Source organism: Scyliorhinus canicula, chromosome 13, assembly GCF_902713615.1.
Source record: "Scyliorhinus canicula chromosome 13, sScyCan1.1, whole genome shotgun sequence".
NCBI classification, from domain to species: domain Eukaryota; kingdom Metazoa; phylum Chordata; class Chondrichthyes; order Carcharhiniformes; family Scyliorhinidae; genus Scyliorhinus; species Scyliorhinus canicula.
Window position 1 is genome coordinate 102,011,656 of NC_052158.1, and position 26,511 is coordinate 102,038,166.

General features: G+C 45.1%; 1 protein-coding gene across 4 annotated transcripts in view; it reads left to right on the forward strand.

The window, feature by feature from the left end:
* veph1 (ventricular zone expressed PH domain-containing 1) overlaps positions 1 to 26,511 on the forward strand; it is a 359,761-nt gene that overhangs the window by 198,491 nt on the left and 134,759 nt on the right. For all 4 annotated transcript variants that reach the window (XM_038816020.1, XM_038816021.1, XM_038816022.1 and 1 more), the window contains exon 8: positions 542 to 762. In XM_038816020.1, coding sequence (XP_038671948.1) covers positions 542 to 762 — 221 coding nt within the window. The remainder of the gene's footprint in view (positions 1 to 541; positions 763 to 26,511) is intronic.

A 26,511-nucleotide genomic window follows, 5' to 3' on the forward strand; every position in this document is an offset into this window, starting at 1 on the left:
TACTGTGAAAAGCCCCTGGTCGCCACACTCTGGCGCCTGTTCGGGTACACAGAGGGAGAATTTAGAATGTTCAATTCACCTAACAAGCACATCTTTCGGGACTTGTGGGAGGAAACCGGAGCAGCCTGAGGAAACCCACTCAGACACGGGGAGAACGTGCAGACTCCGCACAGACAGTGACCCAACGCGGGAATCGAACCTGGGACCCTGGTGCTGTGAAGCGACAGTGCTAACCACTGTGCTGCCATGTAATCAAGCCTGCTTGATTCCTTATTCCACTCCTTAACCATATAGTGTTGAGGTCAATTGTGGCGCCTTCACTGACATCGAATAGCTCAGCACAAACTGAGTTGAACGTACTGCAGCGAGGAGGATTGCATACGTCTACGTTAATTTCTGTGCAATAAATTATACTTGGAATTCAGAAAACTTTATCCAGCCCTTCACTGTTTTCTTAGGCTGATTTTTGGTAATGTTTGTTTGGTTATAAAAGCTGTAACTTAGCTGTTCCATTGACCATCATATCTATGATTTTCCTTAGGAAAAGGCAAGGAGCTGCCTGGCTTATCTGGTGACCCAGCTGGCAAACATGGAGCACTGTTTTCATCATATCCTGCTGCTAGAGATTAAAAACATCACTGACACATTTGGCAACATTTTAGGAGCTCAGAGCAAAGACATATATTGCATGAGTAACAGCTTCACAGCAATTGCCAAACTTCTTGTCAAACATCTTGAGAAAGACATTATGGCAACAGTGAGGTAACTTATAGTCTCACAAATAGTACCTGTGTCTGTGTGCTTGTGTATCTGTTTGTTTGTGCCAGGTGTATTTGTCATGGATAAAGTTGTGCAACAATTGGCCATAATGTGCTGTTAAAATTACGATGAAGCTAATGACACTCTGCCTTACTCATGTGGTCAGGCACAGCTCTGCGGTTAAATAAGGAAATCCAAAAGTTGCTGTCCAAGCTGTGCCCGTCCGCCATTAGCTTAATTAAAATGACATCTCAATGCCTGCCTCCTCATTGAAATGGATTGAATGGATGGGCAATTGCAGCATTTGTGCGACAGATGCAAACTAAACTTGCCACAGAATGATGACTTATCCACTTCAGTCAAAGTCCTTTAGTAACGTGCTAAATGTTAATATGCTGCCAGTCAATCTCACTGGCACTGAAAAAATATGAAAAATGTGAAGTCACATTCCTTCACCTTTTAATGGTTTAATTTGAAATTTTAAAAAAACAATATTTTTTTCCCTTTTACCCTCTCTTCATCCAATCTTTATTTCCCCCTCTTTCAATTCCTGTACCTGATTTGACATTAAATCCTTCAATCAGGTTGGTTCAGGGAATGCACAGTTACTTGCCCTGTTCATTCAGCTTCCAGGTGCTGCTTCCCCTGTTATGTCACTACCAGCCAGAGGGGAAACTTAAAATATAATTGTACAGAGATAAGACTAACTAAAGATTGGTGCTGTGAGATGCCCCACCACAGCAAATTATGGTGCAATGTATTCTTCAAAACGAATGTGTTTTGGTTTAGTTATTTACAGATTGATCCTGGTAATCAAAACAGATGATAAATCAGTGAATTTACAGTGATTATTTCAGTTGTTATTTCTTCTGGTGCATCAACTGTATGAAAAATGAAAATGAAAATCACTTTATTGTCACGAGTAGGCTTCAATGAAGTTACTGTGAGAAGCCCCAAGTCGCCACATTCCAGCGCCTGTCCAGGGAGGCTGGTACGGGAATTGAACCATGCTGCTGGTCTGCTTTAAAAGCCAGCGATTTAGCCCAGTGAGCTAAACCAGCCCCTACAGGAAGTATCCTTGCCATTAATGTCTTGTAACAGTTAAGGCAGACAAAAAAAATAGCCACATGAGGGGTTGTAGGGTAATAGTTTAATTTTAAAGTACAGAAGATAAGAAAATGCAATTTGGATTTGTTCCCGATTTGTCTTATTTTCACTCCCTAAGTGGGAATTTCTATTTGAAAAATAGTTTCAGTCTGTCGCAAACAAAATCCATGAGATCTTTGCCGAATACTTTAGTTAATATGGTGTCCATTTGAAGACAATTTTGTTTAGTTAAATTGCAAGGATGATAACAGACTGCAAGATTAGATCTACCAGGAAAGATTAAAGTAGCCGTGTCTTTTTTCACTTGAAGAGAGAATGCCGATTTGTGTCCTAATAGAGATCTTTAAAATTCTGAAAAGGTTTCATCGAGTAGAACACAGAGGGGGTGGATTTTCTGCCCCGTCCCCTGTTTTGCGCAGGCGGGGAATGGTGGAGGGGTGGAAAATAGACCGGGAGAATCAAAATGGCTTTTACAGCAGCTGGATTTCCCCGCTCGGTTGTCCACGTCCCCTGCTAGTTACATAACAGGGTTCCCTTTCTACATGCAATGACGGGAACCCCATTTTAATGCATTTAAATCTAATTAATGAGCCTCCCCACTGTAACTTCCCACGCCAATGGCGTAATGTTACATCGACGTGGTTTACAACAGGATAACTGCCGGACAGTACCTGCGGGGGAAGGAGAGTTATGCCCAGGCAGTATTCTGGCACTGCCAATGGGGGTGGCAGAGAATTTTGGGGCAGCGGTGGTGCGGGGGAATGTACCGGAGGTTCCATGTCAGTGGCGAGGGGGGGGGGGGGGGGGGGGGGGGGGGGGGGGGGGGGGTGGATGGTGGGGTCCGTAGTGCTCTGGGGAGGCGGGGGCGAGATTTCATTGGTGGTGTTCCTTTTATCTACTTTCATCGGTCTGACACTGGGGTACCCTTTTAAAAGAGTGTCCTGATCAGTCGAGAGCCAAGGTTGCTGGCGTGATGTCAGTGTGGGATCGTGGGACCTAACCCCTTGATTTATTTTTGGTGTTTAAAAATATGGCGGAAAAAAGCAGCAGTGCAGTCGGCAGGCTTGCCTGAGTTGACAATTAGACAAAAATAATCCCGCCACAGCATATGGTGAAACCTTAATTCAATAAAAATTTGGAATTAAAAGTCTAATGATGACCATGAAACCAATGCTGATTGTTGTAAAAATTCATCTGGTTCACCAATGTCCTTTAGGGAAGGAAGTCTGGCCGACACGTGACTCCAGATTCACAGCAATGTGAACTCTCAAATGCCCCCTGTAATGAGAAGGCAGTTAGGGGACAGGCAATAAATGCTGGCCAAGCCAGCAATGATAACGTCCATAAAAATGAATAAAGTGAAAAATAACTTATCTAATGCAATCCTGAAGCAATGGTGGAATTCTGTTGCCCCCAAAAAGACTATGGGGTAGATTTTCAATTTGTCTTCTGAAATCAATGGAAATAAAATTCTCTATGACTTGCTTAGTGGACGCCAGTCCATAACACTAGTGTTATGCCTGGAAAACAAGTTGAAAATTTACTTCTATAGGTCTAGAAATGTACCTAAGATAAATTTAATTTATCATTATTAACTCATAAATAGGGGCAGCATGGTGGTGCAATGGTAAGCACTGCTGCCTCATGACACCGAGGACCTGGGTTCGATCCCTGCCCTGGGTCACTGTCCGTGTGGAGTTTTCACATTATAAAACCATAAGACAGGAACAGAATTAGGCCACTTGGCCCATCGAGTCTGCTCCACCATTCAATCATAGCTGATGTTTTTCTCATCCCCATTCTCCTGCCTTCTCCCATAACCTCTAATCACCTTATTAATCAAGAACCTGTCTATCTCTACCTTAAAGACACTCAGAGATTTGGCATCTACAGCCCTCTGCGGCAAAGAGTTCCACAGATTCACCACCCTCTGGCTGAAGAAATTCCTCCTCATCTCTGTTTTAAAGGATCGTCCCTTTAATCTGAGATGGTGTCCTCTGGTTCTAGTTTTTCCTACAAGTGGAAACATACTCTGCACGTCCACTCTATCCAGGCCTCGCAGTATCCTGTAAGTTTCAATAAGATCCCCCCCCTCATCCTTCTAAACTCCAAAGAGTATAGACCAAGAGTCCTCAACCGTTCCTCATAAGCTCTTCATTCCAGGGATCCCTGTGTCTCTGTGGGTCCCACCCCCACAACCCAAAAATGCACAGGGTCGCTGGATTAGCCACTCTACATTTCCCCTTAATTGGGAAAAAAAAAAGAATTAGGTACTTCAAATTTTTTTAGAAACTCATAAATGCATATGATACGACTAGTGACATGGCACAACAAGGGCCCCTTAAGAACGAATCTCATTATTCTTTTTAGGGGAAATATATTCCTCTTCAGAATGGATTTTCTGCAACTTTATAGGCCAGTTTAAAGACTCCGGTTCCTGGATAAATGGGGATGTTCTCATTTTAAATGGGAAAAATCTCAGTTTGGTTTTGCTTGGACAAAGAGGAACCTGAGGGAATAAATATACTTTGAAATTGTAGTGGTTAAAGTTACCAAAGTAAGTAACATTCAATTGACAACCTTATTATCATTGCTACTCCTTCCAGTAGAATCCAATGTGGAGGTGATAGCAGTGTGAAACCACAGGTTTTCAGTAGAAATAAGCTTATTTCATAGCTGGATATGTAACATACAGAATCACAACAGAGTTAAATCTGCCATTGTGCTTCGCAGCACCATCATCAAATTAATTAAAGTTTATACTACTATTGTCATATATGCATTTGATATCTGTCTGTGCAGAGTCTACATGTTCTCCCTGTGTCTGCGTGGGTTTCCTCCGGGTGATCCAGTTTCCTCCCACAATCCAAAGATGTGCAGGTTAGGTGGATTGGCCATGATAAATTGCCCCTAAGTGTCCAAAAAGTTTAGATGGGGTTACGGGGATGGGGTGGAGGTGTGGGCCTAGGTAAGGTGCTCTTTCCAAGGGCTGGTGCAAACTCGATGCCGAATAGCTTCCTTCTGCACTGTAAATTCTATGATATCAAGTGCAATAAAAAAACTCTACAGCAGAAAAATGTAACTCTGAGGCATATTTTGTTCTTAATTGAAACGTCTACTCCAAGCTGAAGGTTTTAATTATGTGACAACTAGATATTTCAGTCTCTGAATTGACGGATATTCATGTCAGCAGAGTCGTGAATCATGGGACCGATGAGGGGAGCATTACGGCAATGTTCCAATCTATGCAACAGAAATCTTAAATTAACGCAAAATACTACTTCTGCATTGTTTTTATTTTTAAAAAAGAAGCTTTTGTATTTAACAGATGCATGACTCACGCCTGGTGGGAATGCTAAAAAATAAATCACTGATAAATTGAACCTCATAACTCTTATGCTGTGGCATGCTTGTTTATCAGGAACTTACAGGCTCTATTTATATATTTTCTAAATGTCCTGTGGGCTTTTGTTCAGCATAGCTTTGATGTGTACCTCAAAGGATCAAGAAACAGTTGCGCTTTTGTCTATGGTGTGGAACACATAGGTGAGAAGGTGCAGAAGTGTTGGGAATGTCTAGCAGATTGATTGTTGTAAGGGGCTGGTTAACGTTAATTACATCATCTTTGGGTTTTTTTGTACACGGTCATCAGACAGTGTACTGAATATTGGTCTGTTGGTTTTTAAGCAGCTAAATATCATGGGGTTGTAGTGATTTTGAGCCCACAAGCTCCACCCGAGAGAAACTCAGCATGGGCTCAAAATCCGGAGAGAATTAAAAACACGATTCTCTCCAACGTGATTGGGCTTTGGAATGTTTTATTCCCCCCCCCCCCCCCCCCCGTTCAACATCCAGTGGGGTAGTGTGAATTGTGCCATGGGAACACGGGAACCTCATTGGCAAGCATTCTCTCCACACCTCCCGCCCTGCCCCCCTCACAGAATATTCACTAACTAAAGGTCGATAAAAGCGCGAACCTGGCAGCCTCACCTCCAAGGGGGATATTGGAGATGAGCACCCAGACAGCCATGGTATTCCAAGGTCTTCATTGCTCAGGTTGCACTTGAGCGGACATGGGGGACACAGGTAAGTTCAACGCAGGCCCAGTCACCCAATCCCAGGAGCAAAGGTCATTGGCAGACCCTACCCTCCATTAACTTCAGGGCATCGCTTGCTTTAAGGGGTTCTTCAGGCTGGCACTCAGGCATCACTTCCTGTGTCCTCCTTGCTGGGTTTTTTGGCCAAATCACCACTGAGGGAGTGCCCATCCTTAGTGGGAGCTTGAAAGTGGATGGAAGGAGGTGAATATTGAGGGTCAGCCTGAAGGTAACTAAGGTTCCTGGGTGGCCGATTGCAAGGGCAGATTGGAGTTCTCCGGAATGGATAGCATCCTTGCCAAATAAGGAACAATGACCATCTCACTTGGGGAAGTACAACTGAACTGTGAGTAGAATCCCACACTCTGAGGACCAAGGGGTTAAGCTCTATTGAATATCAATTCTGCTTGTCTATGACCATTGTCTCTCAGGAATAAGTGTGTAGGGCTGCAAATTGGAAGAAGCCCTCTAGATGTGTGCTTGTCATGCTAATTACAGGCTTCATTAGCTGTGCCTCGAATGTCACAACAGGCAGCTTTGCCTGATATGCAATTTTAACCATCATTGAGAAGTCAATTCCGTAGAATCCATACATGTCCGCACCGACCCTCTGAAAGAACACCCTACCTACATGTAACTTCAACCCCACATTCCTACCTACGCCAGATAATCTTTCACCCCCTTGTTAATCAAGAATCTATCTAGCTCTGCCTTAAAATTATTCAAAGATTCTGCTTCCACTGCATTTTGAGGAAAGAATTCCAGAGACTCTCTCCCTACTGACAGAATTTTTTTTCCTCCTAATCTCTGTATTAAATGAGCAACCCTTATTGTTAAACAGTGACCCCTACTTCTAGATTCACCAACAAGAGGAAACATCCTCTCCACATCCACCCTGTCAATACCACTCAGGATCTTAAGGGTTTTGATCAAGTTACCTCTTAATCTTCTAAACTCTAGTGAATACTAACCTAACCTCTCCAACCTTTCGTCATTTGACAACCCAACCATTTCTGATATTAGTCTTATAAATCTTCTCTGAACTGTTTCTAATGCACTTACATCTTTCCTGAAATAAGGAGACCAATACTTTGTCCACAATACTCCAGATGTGGTCTCACCAATGCCCTGTACAACTGAAACATAACCTAAATTTGTGATCAATTCTGGTCACAATATACAATAACATTCTATTAGCTTTTCTAATTCCTTACTGTACTTGTATACTGGCTTTTTGTGATTCATGCACTAGGACACCCAGATCCCTTTGTACCTCAGCTCTGCAATCTCTTATAATTTAGATAATAAGCTTTTTTATTCTTCCTGCTAAAATGGACAATTTCACATTTGCCCACATTATACTCCATTTTCCAGATTTCTGGTCACTCACTTAACCTATCTATGTCCCTTTACAGCCGCTTTACGACCTCTTCACAATTCAGGTTCCAACCTATCGTTGTGTCATCAGCTAATTCAGCAAACATACACTCAATTCTTTCATCCAAGTGATTTATATAAATTGTAAGAAGTTAAGGCCTCAGCACTGATCCCCGTGGCACACCACTTGTCACATCCTGCCAACCAGAAAAAGACCCATTTATGCCAGCAGTGTTAACCACTGTGCCACCCTTTTGAATTGTCAATTTTGAATTGCTTTACACTTGCAACAAGAGCAAAGGGAACCACTGCCACCCTGCACTTTTCCAGCAAGGCCATGAGAGTGTCTGGGAATGGATTTATTTGAGTTTAAAGGCGAGAATTTTCAAATGTTTCCCGTTAGCTAGCCAAACTTCAATCCATACTAATATGTTACCCCCTAGACCATAAGCTTTTGTTTTATGCAATAACATTTGATGTGGCACCTTATCAAATGCCTTCTGGAAATATAAGTACAATATATCCACCAGTTCCCCTTCATCCACAGCACATGTGACTTCTTCAAAGAAGTCCATAAAATTAATCAAACAAATTTACAAAACCACATTGCCTCTGGTTGATTGTCTTGAAATTTTCCAAGTGCCCTGCTATAACATCTTTAAGAATAGTAAGAAGCTGCGACAACGGATGAACGGACATTGCGCGACAATCGCCAGACAGGAATGTTCCCTTCCAGTCGTTGAACACTTCAGCAGTCAAGGGCATTCAGCCTCTGATCTTCGTGTAAGCGTTCCTCAAGGCAGCCTTCAGGACATGCGACAACGCAGAATTGCCGAGCAGAAACTTATAGTCAAGTTCCGCATGGATGAGTACAGCCTCAACCGGGACCTTGGATTCATGTTGCATTACGTTCAACCCCCCCCCCCCCCCCCCCCCCAATCTGGCTGGGCTTGCGAAATCCTACCAACTGTCCTGGCTTGAGACAATTCACACCTCTTTAACCTGGAGTTACCCCTCTCTCTGCATCTGTAAAGACTTAATTACCTGCAAATGCTCACATTCAAAGTATCGTCTTGCATATTTGACTTTGTCTATACATATGTTTCTGGAACCTACCTCTTCATTCACCTGAGGAAGGAGCAGTGCTCAGAAACCTAGTGATTTGAAACAAGTGATCTGTGCTCATTGCAGTCCAACGCTGGCATCTCCACATCATCTTTAAGAATGGCTTCTAACATTTTCCCTTTGACAGATTTTAGGATAACTGACCTGTGGTTTCCTGCTTTCTGTCACCCCCTCTTTCTGAATAAAGGAATTACATTTGCTATGTCCCCTCTAATGGAGCCTTCCCCAATCTAGGGAATTTTGGAAAATTAAAACAAATGCATCAACTGCCTCATTAGCCACTTCTTTCAAGAACTGAGGGTAAAGTCCATCCAGATCCTGGAATTTGTCAGCTCGCAGACCTAACAATTTCCTCAATACTACTTCCCTGGTGATTGTAGCTTGCCATTTTCACACAAGACCCCGCTCCTATGCCCACATGTCTGTCCTTGGCCTGCTGCAATGTTCCAGTGAAACTCAATGCAAATTGGAGGAACATCTCATCCTCCGGTTAGGCACGCTCCGGTCTCAACATCGAATTCAACAACTTCAGATGATTAGCTCTACTCCACCTCGACCCATTTGTTTTATTTTAACTGTCCTTTACCATTTCTTTCTCTCTTGTCTTTCTTTATATATATTTAACCCCCCCCCCCCCTCAATCTTATCCACCTTCCCTTCCCCCACATCTACAGCTGTCACAGTTACCCTCTGATGTCAGTTTCTCTGCTGTTTTGGCCTTTCACATCTTTTGTTCTCTCTGGGGACTGCCATTAGTACTCTTTTCCTGTGGTTTCTGTGGTTATTAGCACCTCATTTCCCTGGGTTTCTGTGGCTATGACTCATCTTTCATTCTCACTCCACAGTATAAATATTTCCCATTTTCTCTATCTTATAGGTTTGGCAAAGGGTCATCTGGACTCGAAACGTTAGTTCTTTTCTCTCCCTATAGATGTTGCCAGACCTGCTGAGATTTGTCAGCGTTTTCTCTTTGGTCCCTGGTGATTGTAGTTTTCCTGAGTTCCTCCCTTCCCCTCACTTCCTGATTTATAGCTATTTCTGGGATTGTACTTGTGTCCCCTATAGTGAGTAAGGCTAAGTCATGATATAAATTGTAAACAGTTGAAGACACAGCACAGACCGCTGAGAAACTCCACTTACATCCTGCCAACCAGAAAAAGACCCATTTATGCATACACTCTGTTTTCTGCCAGCCAGCCAATCTTCAATTCATGTTAATACTTTACCACTACACCACAAGCTTTTAATTTCCATAATAGCCTTTGATGTGGCATCTTATCAAATGCCTTCTGGAAATCTCAGGACATTACGTCTCCCCCATGGCAGACATCAGACTCATCCCTCTATATTGTGTAGTTAAAGTTTTCTGGCAGTCTATTGAGCATCAAGAAATGAATCCATGTTTTCAGCTTGTCTTTTTTTTTGCAATTATTTGCACTTTCTATAATTACATTTTTCCGAATGCTGAAATACAAATCAAATGTTTGGAGGATTTAATCACAAGTGTTTGAAGTCTCATCAATTCCTTGTCTCACTATTATATCGTTGGCAATAGCTTCAACTGTGTAAAATACTGATCTGATCCTTTCGTTCCTTTTTGTGCAAGCCAGAAGCGATTCTCTGCTTGGAAATTCTCTTCCTCCAGTTGTCCCAGTGTTGAGCTTGTTGCAAGCCTTTAGCACTTTGGAAGGTTTCTGGGACTGGCAGTGCAGATTCCAAGCTTGTACCAAGCTCTACACTTGTTGCTGCATTTCTGGTGTTGTTTGTTCATTCTTGTCTGTGCTCACTGCTGTCTAGGCTCTGGGTCAGGGCCTCCGTGTACATCTTCTGCACTTGTAATGCTCCAACTCTTTTGGTGAGTCTTCAATCCACTCCTTTTGCCCATATTTCAAGAATATGTAGGCTTATCAGGTCTATAGTCTTTCCTGTGAGTTTTTTTCTGGATCTTTTGCTCACTGTCCCCTCCAGCATGTTTCATCTTATTTTTTGGGGTGTTTATGGGTTCTTCAGGGTTTGTCTACTTTCCCGAAGTAAACTACTCAAGAATGTAGTTTGTTAAATCAATTATTTTTAATTTACAGCATAGCTCTCTCTGCCTCTTTGGAACTCTGCACGAGACTGGAACACTCTTTCCTCCAGATCCCGTTACTTAGTTATGTTTCATAACATCATAATTATATCATACCAGATACTCCTGATGTTAACTCTCTCATCTGCACATTCCCAAAGAAGTCTCTCCTTCCTGGATGAGAGCCTTCTCCATTTCAGTCGTTCATAGGATAGGGACTCCCATGAACCATGAGGGATATTTTACCTCTTCAGAGATGCTTTAAGGACCTCCCTAAAGTTTTCCTGCTGTCCTCCTGGGAGGCTCCACTTCAACCAACTCCCAAGTTTTCTTTGAGAGCTTGGTGTCAGGCATGTCAATTGCTTGACTCACCCAGCAGTTTAAGTGATTTGTGCCTCGATGCTGGCCCGGTTTGCTTGGGGGTAGGCACTACTGTTTGACAGCCTTTCTTGTACTGGACTTGGAGCATCAGACAAAGGCACCGTCCAGTGCTTATGCCTGCTGTAGGTTATCCCAGTCTCCGAAGCATATAGGAGCACATAGGTGCTGTCTGGTAAACCGTGACCTTGTCTTGGGTTAAGATCCTGATTCTTCAATACCTTTCCTTTTGTCGGCCATATGCCCCTTTATTTTACTGTGTATGAATGTTATTCATTATTCTATCCATGTACAACTCATTACTGTCCATCTCCACAGGATCTTGCAGGCAAATGGTCACTTCCTAGGCAGTATTCAGAAACCGTTACTTTAAGGAAATCCCACTATATCCCCATTATTTGACTTCCATAGAAAACAGTGTTGGCAAACATGTCTCTTTTGCAATTTCATCTTAGAAAGCCCTGTCTCACACTCCCAAAGTGTGTCTTCTTCTCTGGGAAAATTTATTCTAAAAGGATTTTAATTGTCTTAACTGAAAAATAGTGTGACCTATGGTCAGCTGGTGCCGTAAAACGGGATGTGGTTTGTGTTGTCGCCCTTCCCCCCCCCCCCCCCCCCCCCCACCCCCCTGTCTCCCCACCCCCATGCCCAATGCTACTCTGCTGCTGTATGTTTCACATTCTGAAGAGCCCCGACCCAACCGGGCATGGATAAAGTAGATAGTCAACATCTTTTCTCAAAGGTAGAGGAGTCTAGAACTAGAGGGCATAGGTTTAAGGTGAGAGGGGAGAGATATAAAAGAGACCAGAGATGAAATTTCTTCACACAGATGGTGGTGAGCATCTAGAACGAGCTGCCAGAGGCAGTGGTTGAGGCAGGTACAATTTTTTCCTTTAACAGTTAGAGTTACATGGGCAGGGTGGGTATAGAGGGATTTGGACCAAATGCGGGCAAGTGGAACCCACTTAGTGATAGAAATCGGGCGGCATGGACAAGCTAGACCAAAGGGCCTGTTTCCAAGCTGTAAACACATATGACTCTATGACTAGAAATGCGAAGCAGGCCTGGGGCATTGAAAAGTTCAAGCACAGCAGGAATCCGATGGTGATTGCTGCTTTGTGGCAGATCTAGGCCAATGCCTTGTTAAAGTTGCAGAGAGACTGTAAAAAGAAACTCAGGCCTAGATTTTTGCTATGAAGACGGATAAGTGCAATTCAGGGAGATTCCTAACTCGCTGCATCCACATCAGCAGAAAGTGCGCCAAATATCGCAATCTTCACTTGGGGGTGAGGGGTGGGGTTGCAGGATGGAATTGGGCCCACCACCTTGGAAGCAGGTCAGAGATGGCCATAGAGATAGCCAGTTGCCAAGGAGGCCCACCTCAGTTCTCTGGGATGTCCCGGTTGTTTGATTACATTTTAGGCCCTCTTGTCCCCAGCCCATCACTCCAGCTTCCAGCCTCCAGGCTACCTCCATGCTCCATGCCAACTCTTGCTCCCACCCACAGTCATGGTCCCCTGGAGAACAACGACTAACACTGAGACATTCCAGCCTCACTGTGGTGGCTTTTCACCCGACGGGTGTGGTGATCCATTCAAATCCCTGTTGACTGGCGGGACCAGAAGATCCTGCCAGCGGAAGGGGCCAAAACATTCCTCACTAAAACTTTACAGATCTCATGGCGCTGAGGTCCCAGGTTCGATCCCAGCTCTGGGTTACTGCCTGTGTGGAGTTTGCATATTTTCCCTGTGTTTGCATGGGCTTCGCCCCCCCCCCCCCCCCAACCCAAAGATGTGCAGGCTAGGTGGATTGGCCATGCTAAATTGTCCCTTAATTGCAAAAATGAATTGGTTACTCTAAATTTTTTTTTAATGTTTTTTTTTATTTGAAAGTCTGTGAATCGGCTGTAAGGCCCTTTCACATAAGAACATATGAATTAGGAGCAGGAATAGGTAATTTGGCCTCTCAAGCCTGCTTCACCATTCAGTAAGATCATAGCTGATATGATTGTGACCTCAACACCACATTTTGCCTACCCCTAACACCCTTTGACTCCGTTGTCAGGCAAAAATCTACCTATTTCTGCCTTTAAAATATTCAACAACCCTGTCTCCACTGCTCGCTGGGGAGACTTTAACCCTCTGAGAGAAAAGAACTCCTCGCATCATTTTAAATGTGAGACCCCTTATTTTTAAACTCTGTCCTCTAATTTGAGTCTCCCACAAGGGGAAGCACCCTTTCAGCATCTGTCCTGGTGTGTTAGTGGCACCTTATTTGGACTCTATGCAAATTCAGAGTGTTCCCTGGCACTGTTTGAAAAACATTCCCCTCATTCCTATTTTGTAACACAAGAGTATGTACATTGGCCAACATTACAATGATTGCACTCCAAAAGTAATTTATGTCCAGCAATTTGAGTAATTATGAGCTGTGTTAGGTGCTAATTAAATGCAAATGTATTCCTTTATTTCGTATTGGAACCTGGCACACATGGTATCTCACTATGCCCATGTTTCTTCAAAGCAATCCTTGTAGACCTTTCTAGATGGTTTTAATAATATTTACTGAACCCCACCAGAAGTTGTAAATATGTTTTTCAGTGTAACAATAGAGTGCAATGACTCCTTTGAGGATCATTTTATTTTATGTAATTTGTGCTAGACCTACAAACATTTAACACAAACCTTTGACAACTGTGCTTCCTGCTTTTCCCACTCTACAGACATGATGTTTTCGAAGCTGTTAGTACGCATTATCATCAGGTGTCAGTCTTAGCTCACCACTAAATTAGAAGGTCATCAGGTTTGTTTCGAATCACTAGCTTTCGGAACACTGCTCCTTCCTCAGGTGAATGAAGAGGTAGGTTGCAGAAACATTTACATAGACAAAGCCAAAGATGCAAGACAATACTTTGAATGTGAGCATTTGCAAGTAATTAAGTCTTTACAGAGCCAGAGAGAGGGGTAACCCCAGGTTAAAGAGGTGTGAATTGTCTCAAGCCAGGACAGTTGGTAGGATTTCACAAGCCCAGGCCAGATGGTTGGGGGGGGGGGGGGGGGGGGAAATGTAATGCAACATGAATCCAAGGTCCCGGTTGAGGCCGTACTCGTCTATGCGGAACTTGCCCTCGACTACGGAAGTGTTCCCCAACTGGAAGGAAACATTCCTGCCTGGCGATGGTCTATATAAATGTTTCTGGAACCTATCTATTAATTCACCTGACGAAGGAGCAGTGCTCCAAAAGCTAGTGATTTGAAACAAACCTGTTGACTTTAACCTGGTGTTTTAAGATTTCTTGCTGTGCTCACCCCAGTCCAACGCCAGCATCTCCACATCTTAGAAGGTCATGGCATCAAACCCCATTTAAGATGCACGAGGCATGACATCTTTGTGCAGTACTGAGGAGTTATTGCTGAAGCTAACAATGCCATCATTGTGCTGACGGAATGCTCAGAGTGGGAATTACCAGCGGATTGCAACTCTGTAGTGACTTGCCTTCTCTGGAGATGCAAATCCCACTTGTCGCCTGACCCTTTCACTCAAGCCGGGTGCGAAAGGAACAATGAAACAGCTCCGGGGCTCCAGCATCGAGGTGTAAATGGAGCGTGGCAAAGGTGGGCACGCCCCCTTTTAAGGCACTAGCTGCTATAAAGCAGGCCAGCACGGTGGCACTGTGGTTAGCACTGGCAACATTGCCTCACAGCACCAGGACCGGGTTCAATTCTGACTTTGGGTGACTGGGGGAGGGGAGGGGGGGGAGGGGGGGGGGGGGGGGGGTGGCGGGGGGCTGTTGTTAGACCAGGATGTGGGGCAGTGGGTGAGGTTGGGGTGGGATGGGTGGAGACTGTGGACTGTAGATTGTGGTTGGGCCATGCTGGGTTGGTGGGGAGGGGTGGGGCATGGGATGGTCAGGCCAGGTGGGATGGGGTGGGGATGTCGATGGGGGGGGGGTCTCCTGGGGGTCTTGGGGCTGGTGTCCCATGCAGGGCTTGGCTTAGGACTTTAAAATAGTTCATACACTGAAATTTAGTTTGTTTTTCCTTTAACTCTTTCAGAGTAACCACGGGGGAAAAATGGAAGAACCATCCAAAGTTAGTGAGGTAAATTGCTTTGTCGGATAGTTCCCAGCCCAGCACAATAGAGCAGAGGAGGTTAGCCCACCTGGGCAATAGCTGAGTGAACTCTTACTTGGGAACTGCCTTGAGGAATTCCCCAGTGGGTTACCCCTCAAATGTGACACTGGGGAGACAAGAAATTATTGTTTATCCTCACAAGTGTGCATATTTGAAAAATAGCTGGTGTCCTCCTGTGCCTTGGCCAATTTTTATCCCTCAGCAAGTTTTTGGGATCTTTGTATGAAAATTGGTGTTGTATTTTCCTCCACTTCAACATTGACTAAAATCCCAAAATACTTAAAGATAAAGGTCGAGGTATAAATGTTGCTAGTTTGTTGGCAAAGTACTTGATCATCTTCAAATTAGTGCAGATTTACAGTTCGTTCAACATTGCGCCGTTCGCTCACAACTGCAGTGAAGCTTCAGCCCTGATTTTGTGCTCAAGTCCATTGAGTTGGGCTTGAACCCAGTACTTCCTGTCTCCAAAGGGAGTCGTTACAATTGAGCCAAGGTTGAAAGTCTTAAGACGTTACGATTCTTGAATGAGATGTCTTTACAGAATCATGTAGAATTATTGGGACTGATTTTCCCACTGCATGCACCCGCGCCAATCTTGGCGCTCTACGTGCATCATGGGAGAGGCCCCCTTCATGATGGGCACAAAACCACACGTGAGTCACCCAACCCATGGTGCCCGGATTCATATCTAAATGCTTCATTAGGCTCATTTAAATATGCACGGCCTATTTGAGGCCACATTTACCCAGTGCCTGGAAGTCACCGGCCTCACCGGCGAGGCCTCAAGCAGGCGCCAATTAATACTGGTCTCTACAAGCGGAGACTAGGGTGATGGCCATTCCAGGTTCTCTGAGGCCATTGGAGCCCTCTGGGTGGTCCGGGACAGAGTAGTACCCTGGTACTCGGATATCCTGGCTGTGCCAGCCTGGCACACTGGAGGTGCCATACTGGTACAGCCAGAGTCCCTGACAGGGTGACAGGGCACTGTCCAGGTGCCCAATTGGCAGCGCCAGGGCGGCTGGGTGCCAAGATTGGAGCCTGAGGGGGTACATGCTCATTAGAGGGGGGTGAAGGGAGTTATGAAGGAGCACCATAGAGATAAAGGGGTCTTGAAAGGGGCACCCAAAAGGGGAAACCCTCAGTGACCCCCATACTGGTGTGTGTTCACTTGGGATAGGGGAGGTAATGCCCATGTTTGTGGGGGGGGGGGGGGGGGTGTTGGAATTGTCAGTAGGTGGGGGGGGGGATCCTCAAGCTCACAGAGAGATTGGAGTGCAGTTTCAAAATGGTGCCCCATTCTCTGAGGTGCTGGTGAGTTCAGTGAGTTCACTAATGAAAAACATTTGTTAATGTGGGCTAGACTGTCGAGAAGCTCCCCAATACCCAAAGGAATGGCATAGTGTAGGGGAATCTATGTCTGGATCTCACCCAAAGTGCCGGCTGGAAAAACCCTGCCAAATTAGCCCAAAATGACACTTGGTGTGATTCTCTTGCCTCATTGCGTTCAAGCGAGAGCAGAACACGGTCGGAGATTCTCGGAAAAGGCCTCCTGTGGATCTCCCGACAGCCTCCGCAACTCGCAGGATTCACCGAAGACCTAAAATGGGCGGGACGCTCACGAAAGTAGGTCGTAAACCTACTTACAACCTACCTGCCCGGGATCCACCGGCCTCCTTCGATTTGCCGGCGTCCCCAGGGAGGCTGCAACCGGGCGCCGATCAATGCTGGTCCACACAAACATGGACCAGGCGGAATGGCCCAAGGGTCTCTACTGGGCCATCGGAGACCCCTGGATGGTCAGGGTAAATGCATGATGGCCCCCTGGCCCTCCCCCTCGAACATTGGCACTTTGGCACTGCCCAGCTGGCACCTTGGCACTGCCACTCTGGCCCTGTCATGGTGCCCAGATGGTACTGCCAAACTGACAGGAGCATTGTCTGGGTGCCAGTATGGCAGTGCAAGGGTGCCCAAGTGCCTGGGTGGCACTGCAAAGGGTCAGGGGCAGACGGGGGCCATAAATGAGGGTGGAGGGGGGTTGGAAAGGTGGGAGTGCGCATGGCAGGTAAGTAGGGGCCTGTGGAAGGTTGGGGGGTGATAACTGGGGGTCCTGGAAGGGAGGTGGTGCTGTAAGGGGACAGGGGGAGGGGGTGGCCTGAAGAGGGGGGGGACCCCCAAGGACCCGATAGCGGGGTGTCCTCACTTGGGGATGTGTGGGGTAATGTCCATGTGTGGGGGGGAAGGGTGACATTGCCCAGAGGTGGAGTGTGTGGGGGACCCACACCAGTACCAGTACCCGTACCAGCCTCCCCGAACAGCTGCCGGAATGTGGCGACTAGGGGCTTTTCACAGTAACTTCATTTGAAACCTACTTGTGACAATAAGCGATTTTCATTCATTTTCAACTCACTTCGAGACTGGGGCACCCTTTCAAAATGGCGGCCTGATCTGGGTTCAGCTCCCCAGTGCTAAAGAAAATTCTAAGTGTGGGCTAAACCGGTGAGAAACTCCCCAGAGCCCAAAATAGTCTCATTGACTAGCGGTGGGAAACTCAACGGCAGAGCCGGCAGGAAACTCCCTGAAAAACCCACCACAAATTAACTTAGAATTTTTTGGGGAGAATCATTCCCTCAGTCATTTTTTTAGGTGAACAATCTTGGAGCCCATTCAGCATTCAGGTGGCTGTGACAAAGGGCACTGGTTAGTTGGCCGACGTCTAGCATGTAATGGATTAATGCCAACAGCGTAAGTTTTTATCGCCGTTCTGGCTGAAGTAGCTTTGGGCCTGCCTGCCTACCCGACCCACAGTAAAAGCTCACTGCGCTTTGCTGTGGTTTGATGAATAATCACCAAAGACCTGCCACCGACCGGGGAAGAGAGCACAAAAAGAAGAGTCTGAAACAAATAATCTAATACTTTCTTTTGTATAATTGTGATAAACTTGCATTTCAACAGTTATTGAAACAATCACATGCAGCAACTAAAACAGCAATTAATCAAATTATGAAGGGGCAGGCCGGGCATCTGCAATTTTGCTGAACAAGTTGACAAGAGCAAAGTTTGCTGTGAGAAGCATTAACACAACTCGATAAATACTTAAATTAACTCTGGAAATGTCTATGCTGTTTTGTTCGACAGACTTGTTTGAAATTATCATTAGTAATAAAATCACAAAGTAGCTTTAATAATTTTAACCTTTTACAAACCAGCCAGCGATTACAGTATTGCCTGTCGTGGAGTTCATTTAAATTCAAATCTGATTCTTCTGAACTAATTTTAATTCAGTCAAATATAAGTATGGAGGAAGAAACAAAGACACAGAGGACATAAATGAGGAAAGTACGCCAAAATCCAGAAAATCAAGCTACAGGATACTGTAGTGGGCAGCACGGTAGCATTGTGGATAGCACAATCGCTTCACAGCTTCAGGGTCCCAGGTTCGATTCCGGCTTGGGTCACTGTCTGTGCGGAGTCTGCACATCCTCCCCGTGTGTGCGTGGGTTTCCTCCGGGTGCTCCGGTTTCCTCCCACAGTCCAAAGATGTGCAAGTTAGGTGGATTGGACATGATAAATTGCCCTTAGTGTCCAAAATTGCCCTTAGTGTTGGGTGGGGTTACTGGGTTATGGGGATAGGGTGGAGGTGTTGACCTTGGGTAGGGTGCTCTTTCCAGGAGCCGGTGCAGACTCGATGGGCCGAATGGCCTCCTTCTGCACTGTAAATTCTATGAAAAATAGGATACAGAGCCATTCGATAGATAGATACCCAGCTTTTTCAGGCTTCAGCATTCAGTAAAAATGGCCTGATCGTAAAACAAATTCTTCATTAATATGACAAATTACATTAAGTAGCAAATTGGCTCACCTATTCTGCTGCTCACACGCTGTAGTAAGCAGCAATCACAACTGTATCTTAGCAGGTCTGACAGCATCTGTGGAGAGAGAAGGGAACCAATGTTTTGAGTCTGGATTACTCTTTGTCAAAGCTAGCTTCAACAAAGAGTTATCCAGACCCGAAACGTTAGTTCCCCTTGTGGTGATATGCCTGTGCACAGTTTCATATATAGTTATTTATCAATGTATATAGTACTTAGTAGTAAGTCGTACTGGAGGACAGTCACACTAGAAGTAGCTCCAGGAGAATTCACTGAATTCATTTAATTTGTTACTGATTGTACCATAGTTCGTTAGTTATCTTTCCACGTGTTCATCTTGTTAATAAAACTATCTTGCTGGTCAAAGAACTAGTTGTTCTGTGTACATCTGTACTATGGCACAACATAACATGGTACCAAGAGTATAGAACAATTGAAGATAACAATGGAGAGGATGGAATGAAACAGACTGAAGAAAGAAAAAAGAAAATTCTTCCTCCTACCTGGTAAACTACGGATAATTGGAACTCAACGCAAGGAAAGACTATGAACTCTGAGATGGAGGGCTTAAAGGCACCCGACCAGCTTCAACTCACCAGTAATGTAGATGAAAATTGGCATATTTTTAAGCAGCAATTCAGACCCTATGTTGCAGCCCTTGGCCTACAGGACAGCCTAATGAGAGGCGCATTACGTTCCTGCTCACCGTAGCAGGTCCTCAAGCAATAGAAATTTACAATACCTTTGCGTTAGACAGCGAAGAGCACAGCAATAGCTTTGATTAAGTAATAAAGTACTTTGATCAGCATTACTCTCTGAAGAAAAATGAAACATTTGAACGTTAAGTATTTCGTACGCGCACCCAGAAGGCAGGCAAATTTTTTGACAGCTTTTTAACTGACCTGAGGTTAAATGTGCAATCGTGCAATTTTAGAACGGTAAAGTCATCGATGATCCGCGGTCAGATAGTGTTCAGGGTATTGAATGATAAATTACAGAGGCTATTGAGGGAAGAAGAGCATCTGTTCTTTATGTCATGGGTTCTTTGTTGCACCTTGGCATTCAGTTGCCTGTAGGCTTGTTTCCTCTCTCTTGAATTTTACTGGAGTTTCCAGTTCAGGGAAACCCTGTGTTTTCCATCTAGAAGATTCCGTATCTCTTGATCTTTCTTGTCGAACCTCTCTCTCGAGAACGAGCCTCTTTTTGTAGGTGCTGACTGTGGTGGCTACAGTCGTGGCATGTGAGATGCGACATCCGTTGCTTGGATGATGATGTGGACTATTAGCTGCCAGTGCTTGGAGCAGGGGTCTTGCCACAGGGTATTATGCTTGTCTCTCTGGCGGTACAGGGTGTTCATTATGACAAGGTCATGTTCTAGGCATTTTGTAGGAGGAGGATTCCATTAGGGTTTGTTCCCCCTCCACCTTTCCTGTCTAACATGTCTTTCCGAAGGTTTGTGTCCCTCGTGCACATCACTTATATCTGATCATGAATCACGCCGGTCTGATTAGACATTGACATGGACTTTTGATCAGGCGGGCGTGGTGGGGGCGGGGGGGGGGGGGGGGGGGGGGGGAGCTAGCTTCATAATGTGAATTCATCATATTGATACAGTTGCCATTCCCAACATGTCATGGTGGGTCACCCGAGCGACAATTAAAGTTGAGACAATTGAGTCCTGTTTCAATGTCAGAGGAAAATTGACATTTCACCTTCTACACCTTTTCTGGAAGCACCCACCATTACACCTGCCACTGGCGGGACTGAGAAATCCCACCCGCGGTCCAGGACCATGTGGTCCTGGCAAAAGCCTAACTGAGCAAGTTATTGGCCACTTGATAGAACTTCCATCACTTTTCTGATATTTGAGAGTAGTTTGAAGAGGCAATAATTGGTCAGATTAAGTGTGCCCTGCTTTTTGAGAACAAGACATTCCTGGGCAATGTAACATTTTATCAGTGGATTTCAGTATTGGAGCTGTACTGGAAAAGTTTGGCTAGCGGTGCGACTAATTTTGGAGTACAAGTCTTTGGCACTCCAGCAGAGATGATGTTGGAGCACGTAACATTTGCTATATTCAGTGCACTTAGTCATTTCTTGATATTCCATGGAGTGAATTGAATCTATTGAGGACTGATTGCTGTGATGGTGGAGATCTCAGGAAGAGGCCAAGATAAATGATAGACTGGAGTGTCTGGATGAAAACAGTTGTAAATGCTTCAGCCTCGGCATTTTGCACTGAAATGCTGGGTTCTACCATCATCGGGAATGGGATACTTGTGGAGCCTTCTCAGTTAGTTGTTTAGTTGTCCACCATCAGTCACGACTGGATGAGGCAGGACTGCAGAGCTTCGATCTGAATCACTGGTTGTGGGATAGCTTAACTCTGTTGACAGCATGCTGCTTATGCTGTTCAACATACATATGTCTGATGTTGTACTTCCACCACATGCTGCTCTTGACATGTTCTTCTGTACTCCTCATTGAACCAGGTTTAGGTAGCTGATAACAATCGTAGTGTTAGGGATATGCTCGGAGTTACAAATTACAATGAAATAGAATTATGCTGCTGATGGCCAAATGCCATGAAGTATGCAGAATCTATCCCATTTAGTGTGAAAGCAGTGTCACACAATGTGATGAAGCATTTCCACAGTGTGAAGACTGGACTTTGTCTCCACAAGGACTGTGGGATGGCCACTGTCACCAATACCATTGTGGATAGCTGCATCTGAACCAGGGTGATTGGTGAGGATGAGGTTGAATTGGTTTTTTTCCCCGTAGTGGTGTTCTCACCTCCTGCCGCAAGCCCAGAATGATGGTTTTGGCAGCTCAGTCAGTCATGATGCTCCCCAATCACTCTTGGTGATGGGCAGTGAAATACCTCGCCCAACATATGTTCTGTGCCCTTATTTAAAAAAAAAAATTTAGAGTAGCCAATTAAGTTTTTCCAATAAAGGAGCAATTTAGCGTAGCCAATCCACCTAACCTAGACATCTTTGAGCTATGGGAGCGAAACCCACACAAACACGGGGAGAATGTGCAAACTACACACTGACAGTGACCCAGAGCCAGGATTTAACCTGGGACCTCGGCGCCATGAGGCAGCAGGGCTAACCCATTGTGCCACCGTGCTGCCTGTAGAGATCTACCTTGCGGATCTAGTGAAATCTCGCAACCCTAAAACTCAGTAGAAATTTGAGTTACACTTCTCGGATGCAAATAAGAATCTTTTATTGCCTCTACTTGATTACGATTGAGAGAAACTTAAATCTATTCTCAATAAAGTCTGGTTAGCAAAAGGACTTAAAGAGAAATAACTTATAAACAATTTAACTTTCAAAATAATACAGAAATGGTTTCTTGCTTACGGCAAAATAGCTTGCATGAAATTCAAGAGTCAGAAAGAAAAAGTGAAAATAGAGATAGCGAATAGTTAGATCAAAGTATAGAGTGATGCCGGAATAAAGATGGCTGTGCGGACCCTCATGTTTAAAGAGAATTGTATCAGTCTGAAGCCATCTGTCTACACCTCTATGTCGTCCTAATTAGTTTGGGTGAGAATCAAATGCATTTGATTCGATGGTTAACTGTCAATCCTCAATGTGCAACATAAGTTCTGAATGTTTCATGTTTAAATATTTGTGTACGCTATGGAATGCGATTTTGTGCTATTCTCAACACCGGATTTTACTAGTTTTCTGCTGACTTTGCTTTATCCATATTCTGGACAATGGTGCCTTATTATTAATATGGTGCTTACTTCGACCTTGATCTTGATTACTGGTACAGCTTATTTCTTAATATGACACTAACCCTGTTTATTAGAACAATAGTTTGTTCTAAAATGTTGTTTTAATCTACAATTAGTTGATGCATGTGTCAGGCATTTGTGCTTCTGTTGAAGTTATGTGTTTTGTCATGGCCTGCGATTATGAGCACTGAAATCCTTATTTTAAAATGGGTTTTAAAAATGGGCTTTAATATTTACATTAAAATAGCCTTTTTTTTTAAACCTATCAGAAAATAGTTGATTACTGTGCAAACTCCACACTGATAGTGACCCAGAGCTGGGATCGAACCTGGGACCTCGGCGCCGTGAGGCAGCAGGGCTAACGCACTGTGCCACCGTGCTGCCCCTCTGTGCCCTTACTACACTCATTTCTTGATAGGAGTGATGTTCAACATGGATGGAGGGTGGTAGGTTTCTTTGCTCATATTTGACCTGATGCTTGAGACTTCATGGAAATTGGAGTCAACGTTGAGGACTGCAAGGATCATTCTCTCACAACTATATAGCACTGTGCTGCCATGTCTGGTATCTGGTCAGGACATACCCAGGAATGGTGATGAAGAAGTCTGAGATGTTGGCTGAAAGGTATGGTTCTGTATGACTGTACCAGCCTGTTGCTTTAGTTTGTTTGATGGCCACCTCTCCCAATTTTGGTTCACATCCCCAGATGTTAATGAAGGTGGCCTTGGCAGGGTCACTTGGGTTTGTGAACCATTGTTGTGTCCAAATCTGATGCCTCAGTTGATGTCTGGTGGTTTGCCTGGTTTTATTCTTGTTATATGTTGGCGTTTGTTTGTTACAAGTGAGCAGCTGGCTAGGCCATTTCAGAGGACAGTTAAGAGTCAACCACGTTGCTGTTGGTCTGAAGTCACATATAGACCACACCGTAAAAGGACACCAGATTTCTTTCTCTAAAGGATATCAGTGAACCAGTTGGATTTTTACAACAATCCGGTAGTTTAGTGAACATCACAACTGACACTAGCTTTCCATTCCAGATTTATTTAATTAACGGAATCAAATTCCACAGCTGCTGTGGTGGGTTTTGAACTCATATCTCTGGATCATTAGCCCAGCAGCACGAGGCTAACATTCCTTTCTTTAATATAAATTTGGAGTACCCAATTCTTTTCTTTTCCAATTAAGGGGTAATTTAGCATGGCCAATTCACCTACCTTTTTTGGGTTGTGGGGGTGAGGCCCACACAAACACGGGGAGAATGTGCAAATTCCACACGGATAGTGACCCGGGGCCGGGATCAAACCCGGGTCCTTGGCTCCATGAGGCAGCAGTGCTAAAGATTGTGCCACCGTGCCGCCCCTAGGCTAACATTCCAGTTCTGAACTTCCTTATCGTGGTTTCTCATGTTAGTATTTTCATCCATGCATTTATGATATTTCTTCAGGTGTATTTTGTTTATTTTAACTGTTCTTTCACATGTGTCCATCAGTTTGGTGTAGCATATAAATGTGGTGAAAGATAAATTGTAATGTACTTGTCGGAATCAAAGAGTGGGTATTCCAAAATTCCATATTGAGGGAACATATTTTAAATGTGTCAATATTTACGCGCAGGCATAATTTCCCTCAAGAAACCAGGTCACCTGAACCCCACCCAACCCTCTCGCACTTTTTCCTCCTTTGGGAGTATCACCTTCACCAACCTGCTGAACTTCCCAAGTATGATTCAAAGATTTATCGCCAAAAATCTGCTGCAAGAAGCATGCTTTTATTGCGCCAGGTAAATGAAGACTTAGATTAAAAGTTGTTGTGCGACTGCCAGATGATGACAATTAGAAGTTCTGAAGGCAGTTGCTGTAAGAGGAAAGGTTAACTTCAGTGGTTCTGTTTTAAAGCTGCTTGTGGCAATGACATTTAAAAATAATGAGCCTTCTTTAGACATAGAAATGTCAGTGTTCACTAGGCCTTCAAACATCAGAATAAAGGCTGTCTAGGTGCCTTGTTGGTTAAATATTGTACCAAGCAGAGAGGACTCGAGGGTGACCCCTGTTCTGTACCTTTCAGATGATCTGATATGATGATTGTGGGAGTGCTGGAATTAGCTTCAGTATTGCATAATCCTGCTTGTAAATGCTCATGCTTGGGCGATGGACAAGGATAGCTGCTAATCCTCAACTTGCAGGCAAACTAAATGATAAATTACTTGATTTCGTAACACTGGCAGCCAGGACAACCTATTTTCTTTTTGGGTTTTCCTGACTGCAGCCAACCTTTATGGATTGCGTCGATATGTTGTACCGGGTCAAGTATATTCCCCCCTTTCAAAGTTATGTGATCAACAACTAGTTGGATTCACTGTGTTAATTGACCTGCTCACCACTTTGTGTTGATGTCACATATCCAGGCACATCAAACAATAAATCTCACACACTAAATGTTCGTAGTCCGTTCAGTTGTATTATTCAAACACACACATGGAGTAATCTCTCTCACTTTGGACTGTCTGCAATGACCAGTGCATTATGAGGTTGCAGGTTTAGGCTTGTATTTCCTTGGGCCTGTGCCTTCCTTGCCATTCTTCAACAGGGTCATCGAGGCTCTGGGCACTGACTCAGGCAAGTAACTTTCCTCTTGCCCCATCCCACTTTTTCTTGACCTTCCCCCACTGGGTGGCTAACTTTCCCAATCTCCTTTCTGTCCAACTCACCCCTCCCACTGCAGATCCTGTGAATTCTGCCAGAAAATCAGGGGCGCAATTCTCCGACCCCCACGCCGGTTGGGAGAATCGCGGAGGTGCTGGGTAACTCCCGCCACGCCGCCCCGGCACGCAATTCTCCCACACACACCCAAAACGGCTTGCCGGGATTCACGACAGGCTGCTCGGAGAATCGCCGCTCGCCGTTTATAGCAGGCGAGCGGCGATTCTCCGGCCCGAATGGGCCGAGCGGCCTGTCCAATACGACCGGTTCACGCCGGCGGCAACAACACCTGGTCGCTGCCAGCGTGAACAGCATGCGAACGCTGCGTGTGCGGCCTGTGGTGGGGAGGAGGGAGGATCGAGCACCAGGGGAGCGCTCAGTAGGGGTCTGGCCCGCGATCGGTGCCCACCAATCGGCGGGCTGGCGTCTCTAAAGGCTGCACTCTCTTCCTCCACCGGCCCGCAAGATCAATCCTCCATGTCTTGTGGGGCGCCTCTGGGGAGGACAGCAACCGCGCATGCGCGGGTTGGCGCCGGCCACATAATTTACGTGGCGCCGCAGATACGCGCGTAAATTACGTGGTGCCGCTCCTAGTCCCCCAGGGCTGGGAGAATAGGGGGCAAGGAACGGCCTCCGACACCGGAGTGAAACTCGATGGAGTTCACGACGGCGTCAAGACTTAGTCTCCCGTTGGGAGAATCCCGCCCCCTATCTCACCACCTCTCTACCCATCTCCCTCTGAAACATCCATTCACTTGTGAGCAAAGCCCTTGCCTCCATGAACACCGACATCATGGCCTTAACGGAAACCTGGCTGAGGGATCATGACACCTTTCCCCTTCATGCGGCCTCCTCACCTGGCTACATATTCCACTACTTGGCCCATCGCAGTGGGGGTGTGACACCATCACCAGATCACCTGAACCCTTCAACCTTCTCGCACTTTCTCCTCCTTTGGGAATTTCACTTTCTCCAACTCGCTGAAATTCCCAAGTATGATTCAGAGATTTATCACCAAAATATCGCCACTACTTTCTCAATCTCAGACAATGCATTCTCTGATCACTTTCTAGTATTACTATCCACAGCACCCTCTCCACCCCATGACACGTCCTCTTTACATGCCCCAACTCTACCTCCTCCTGC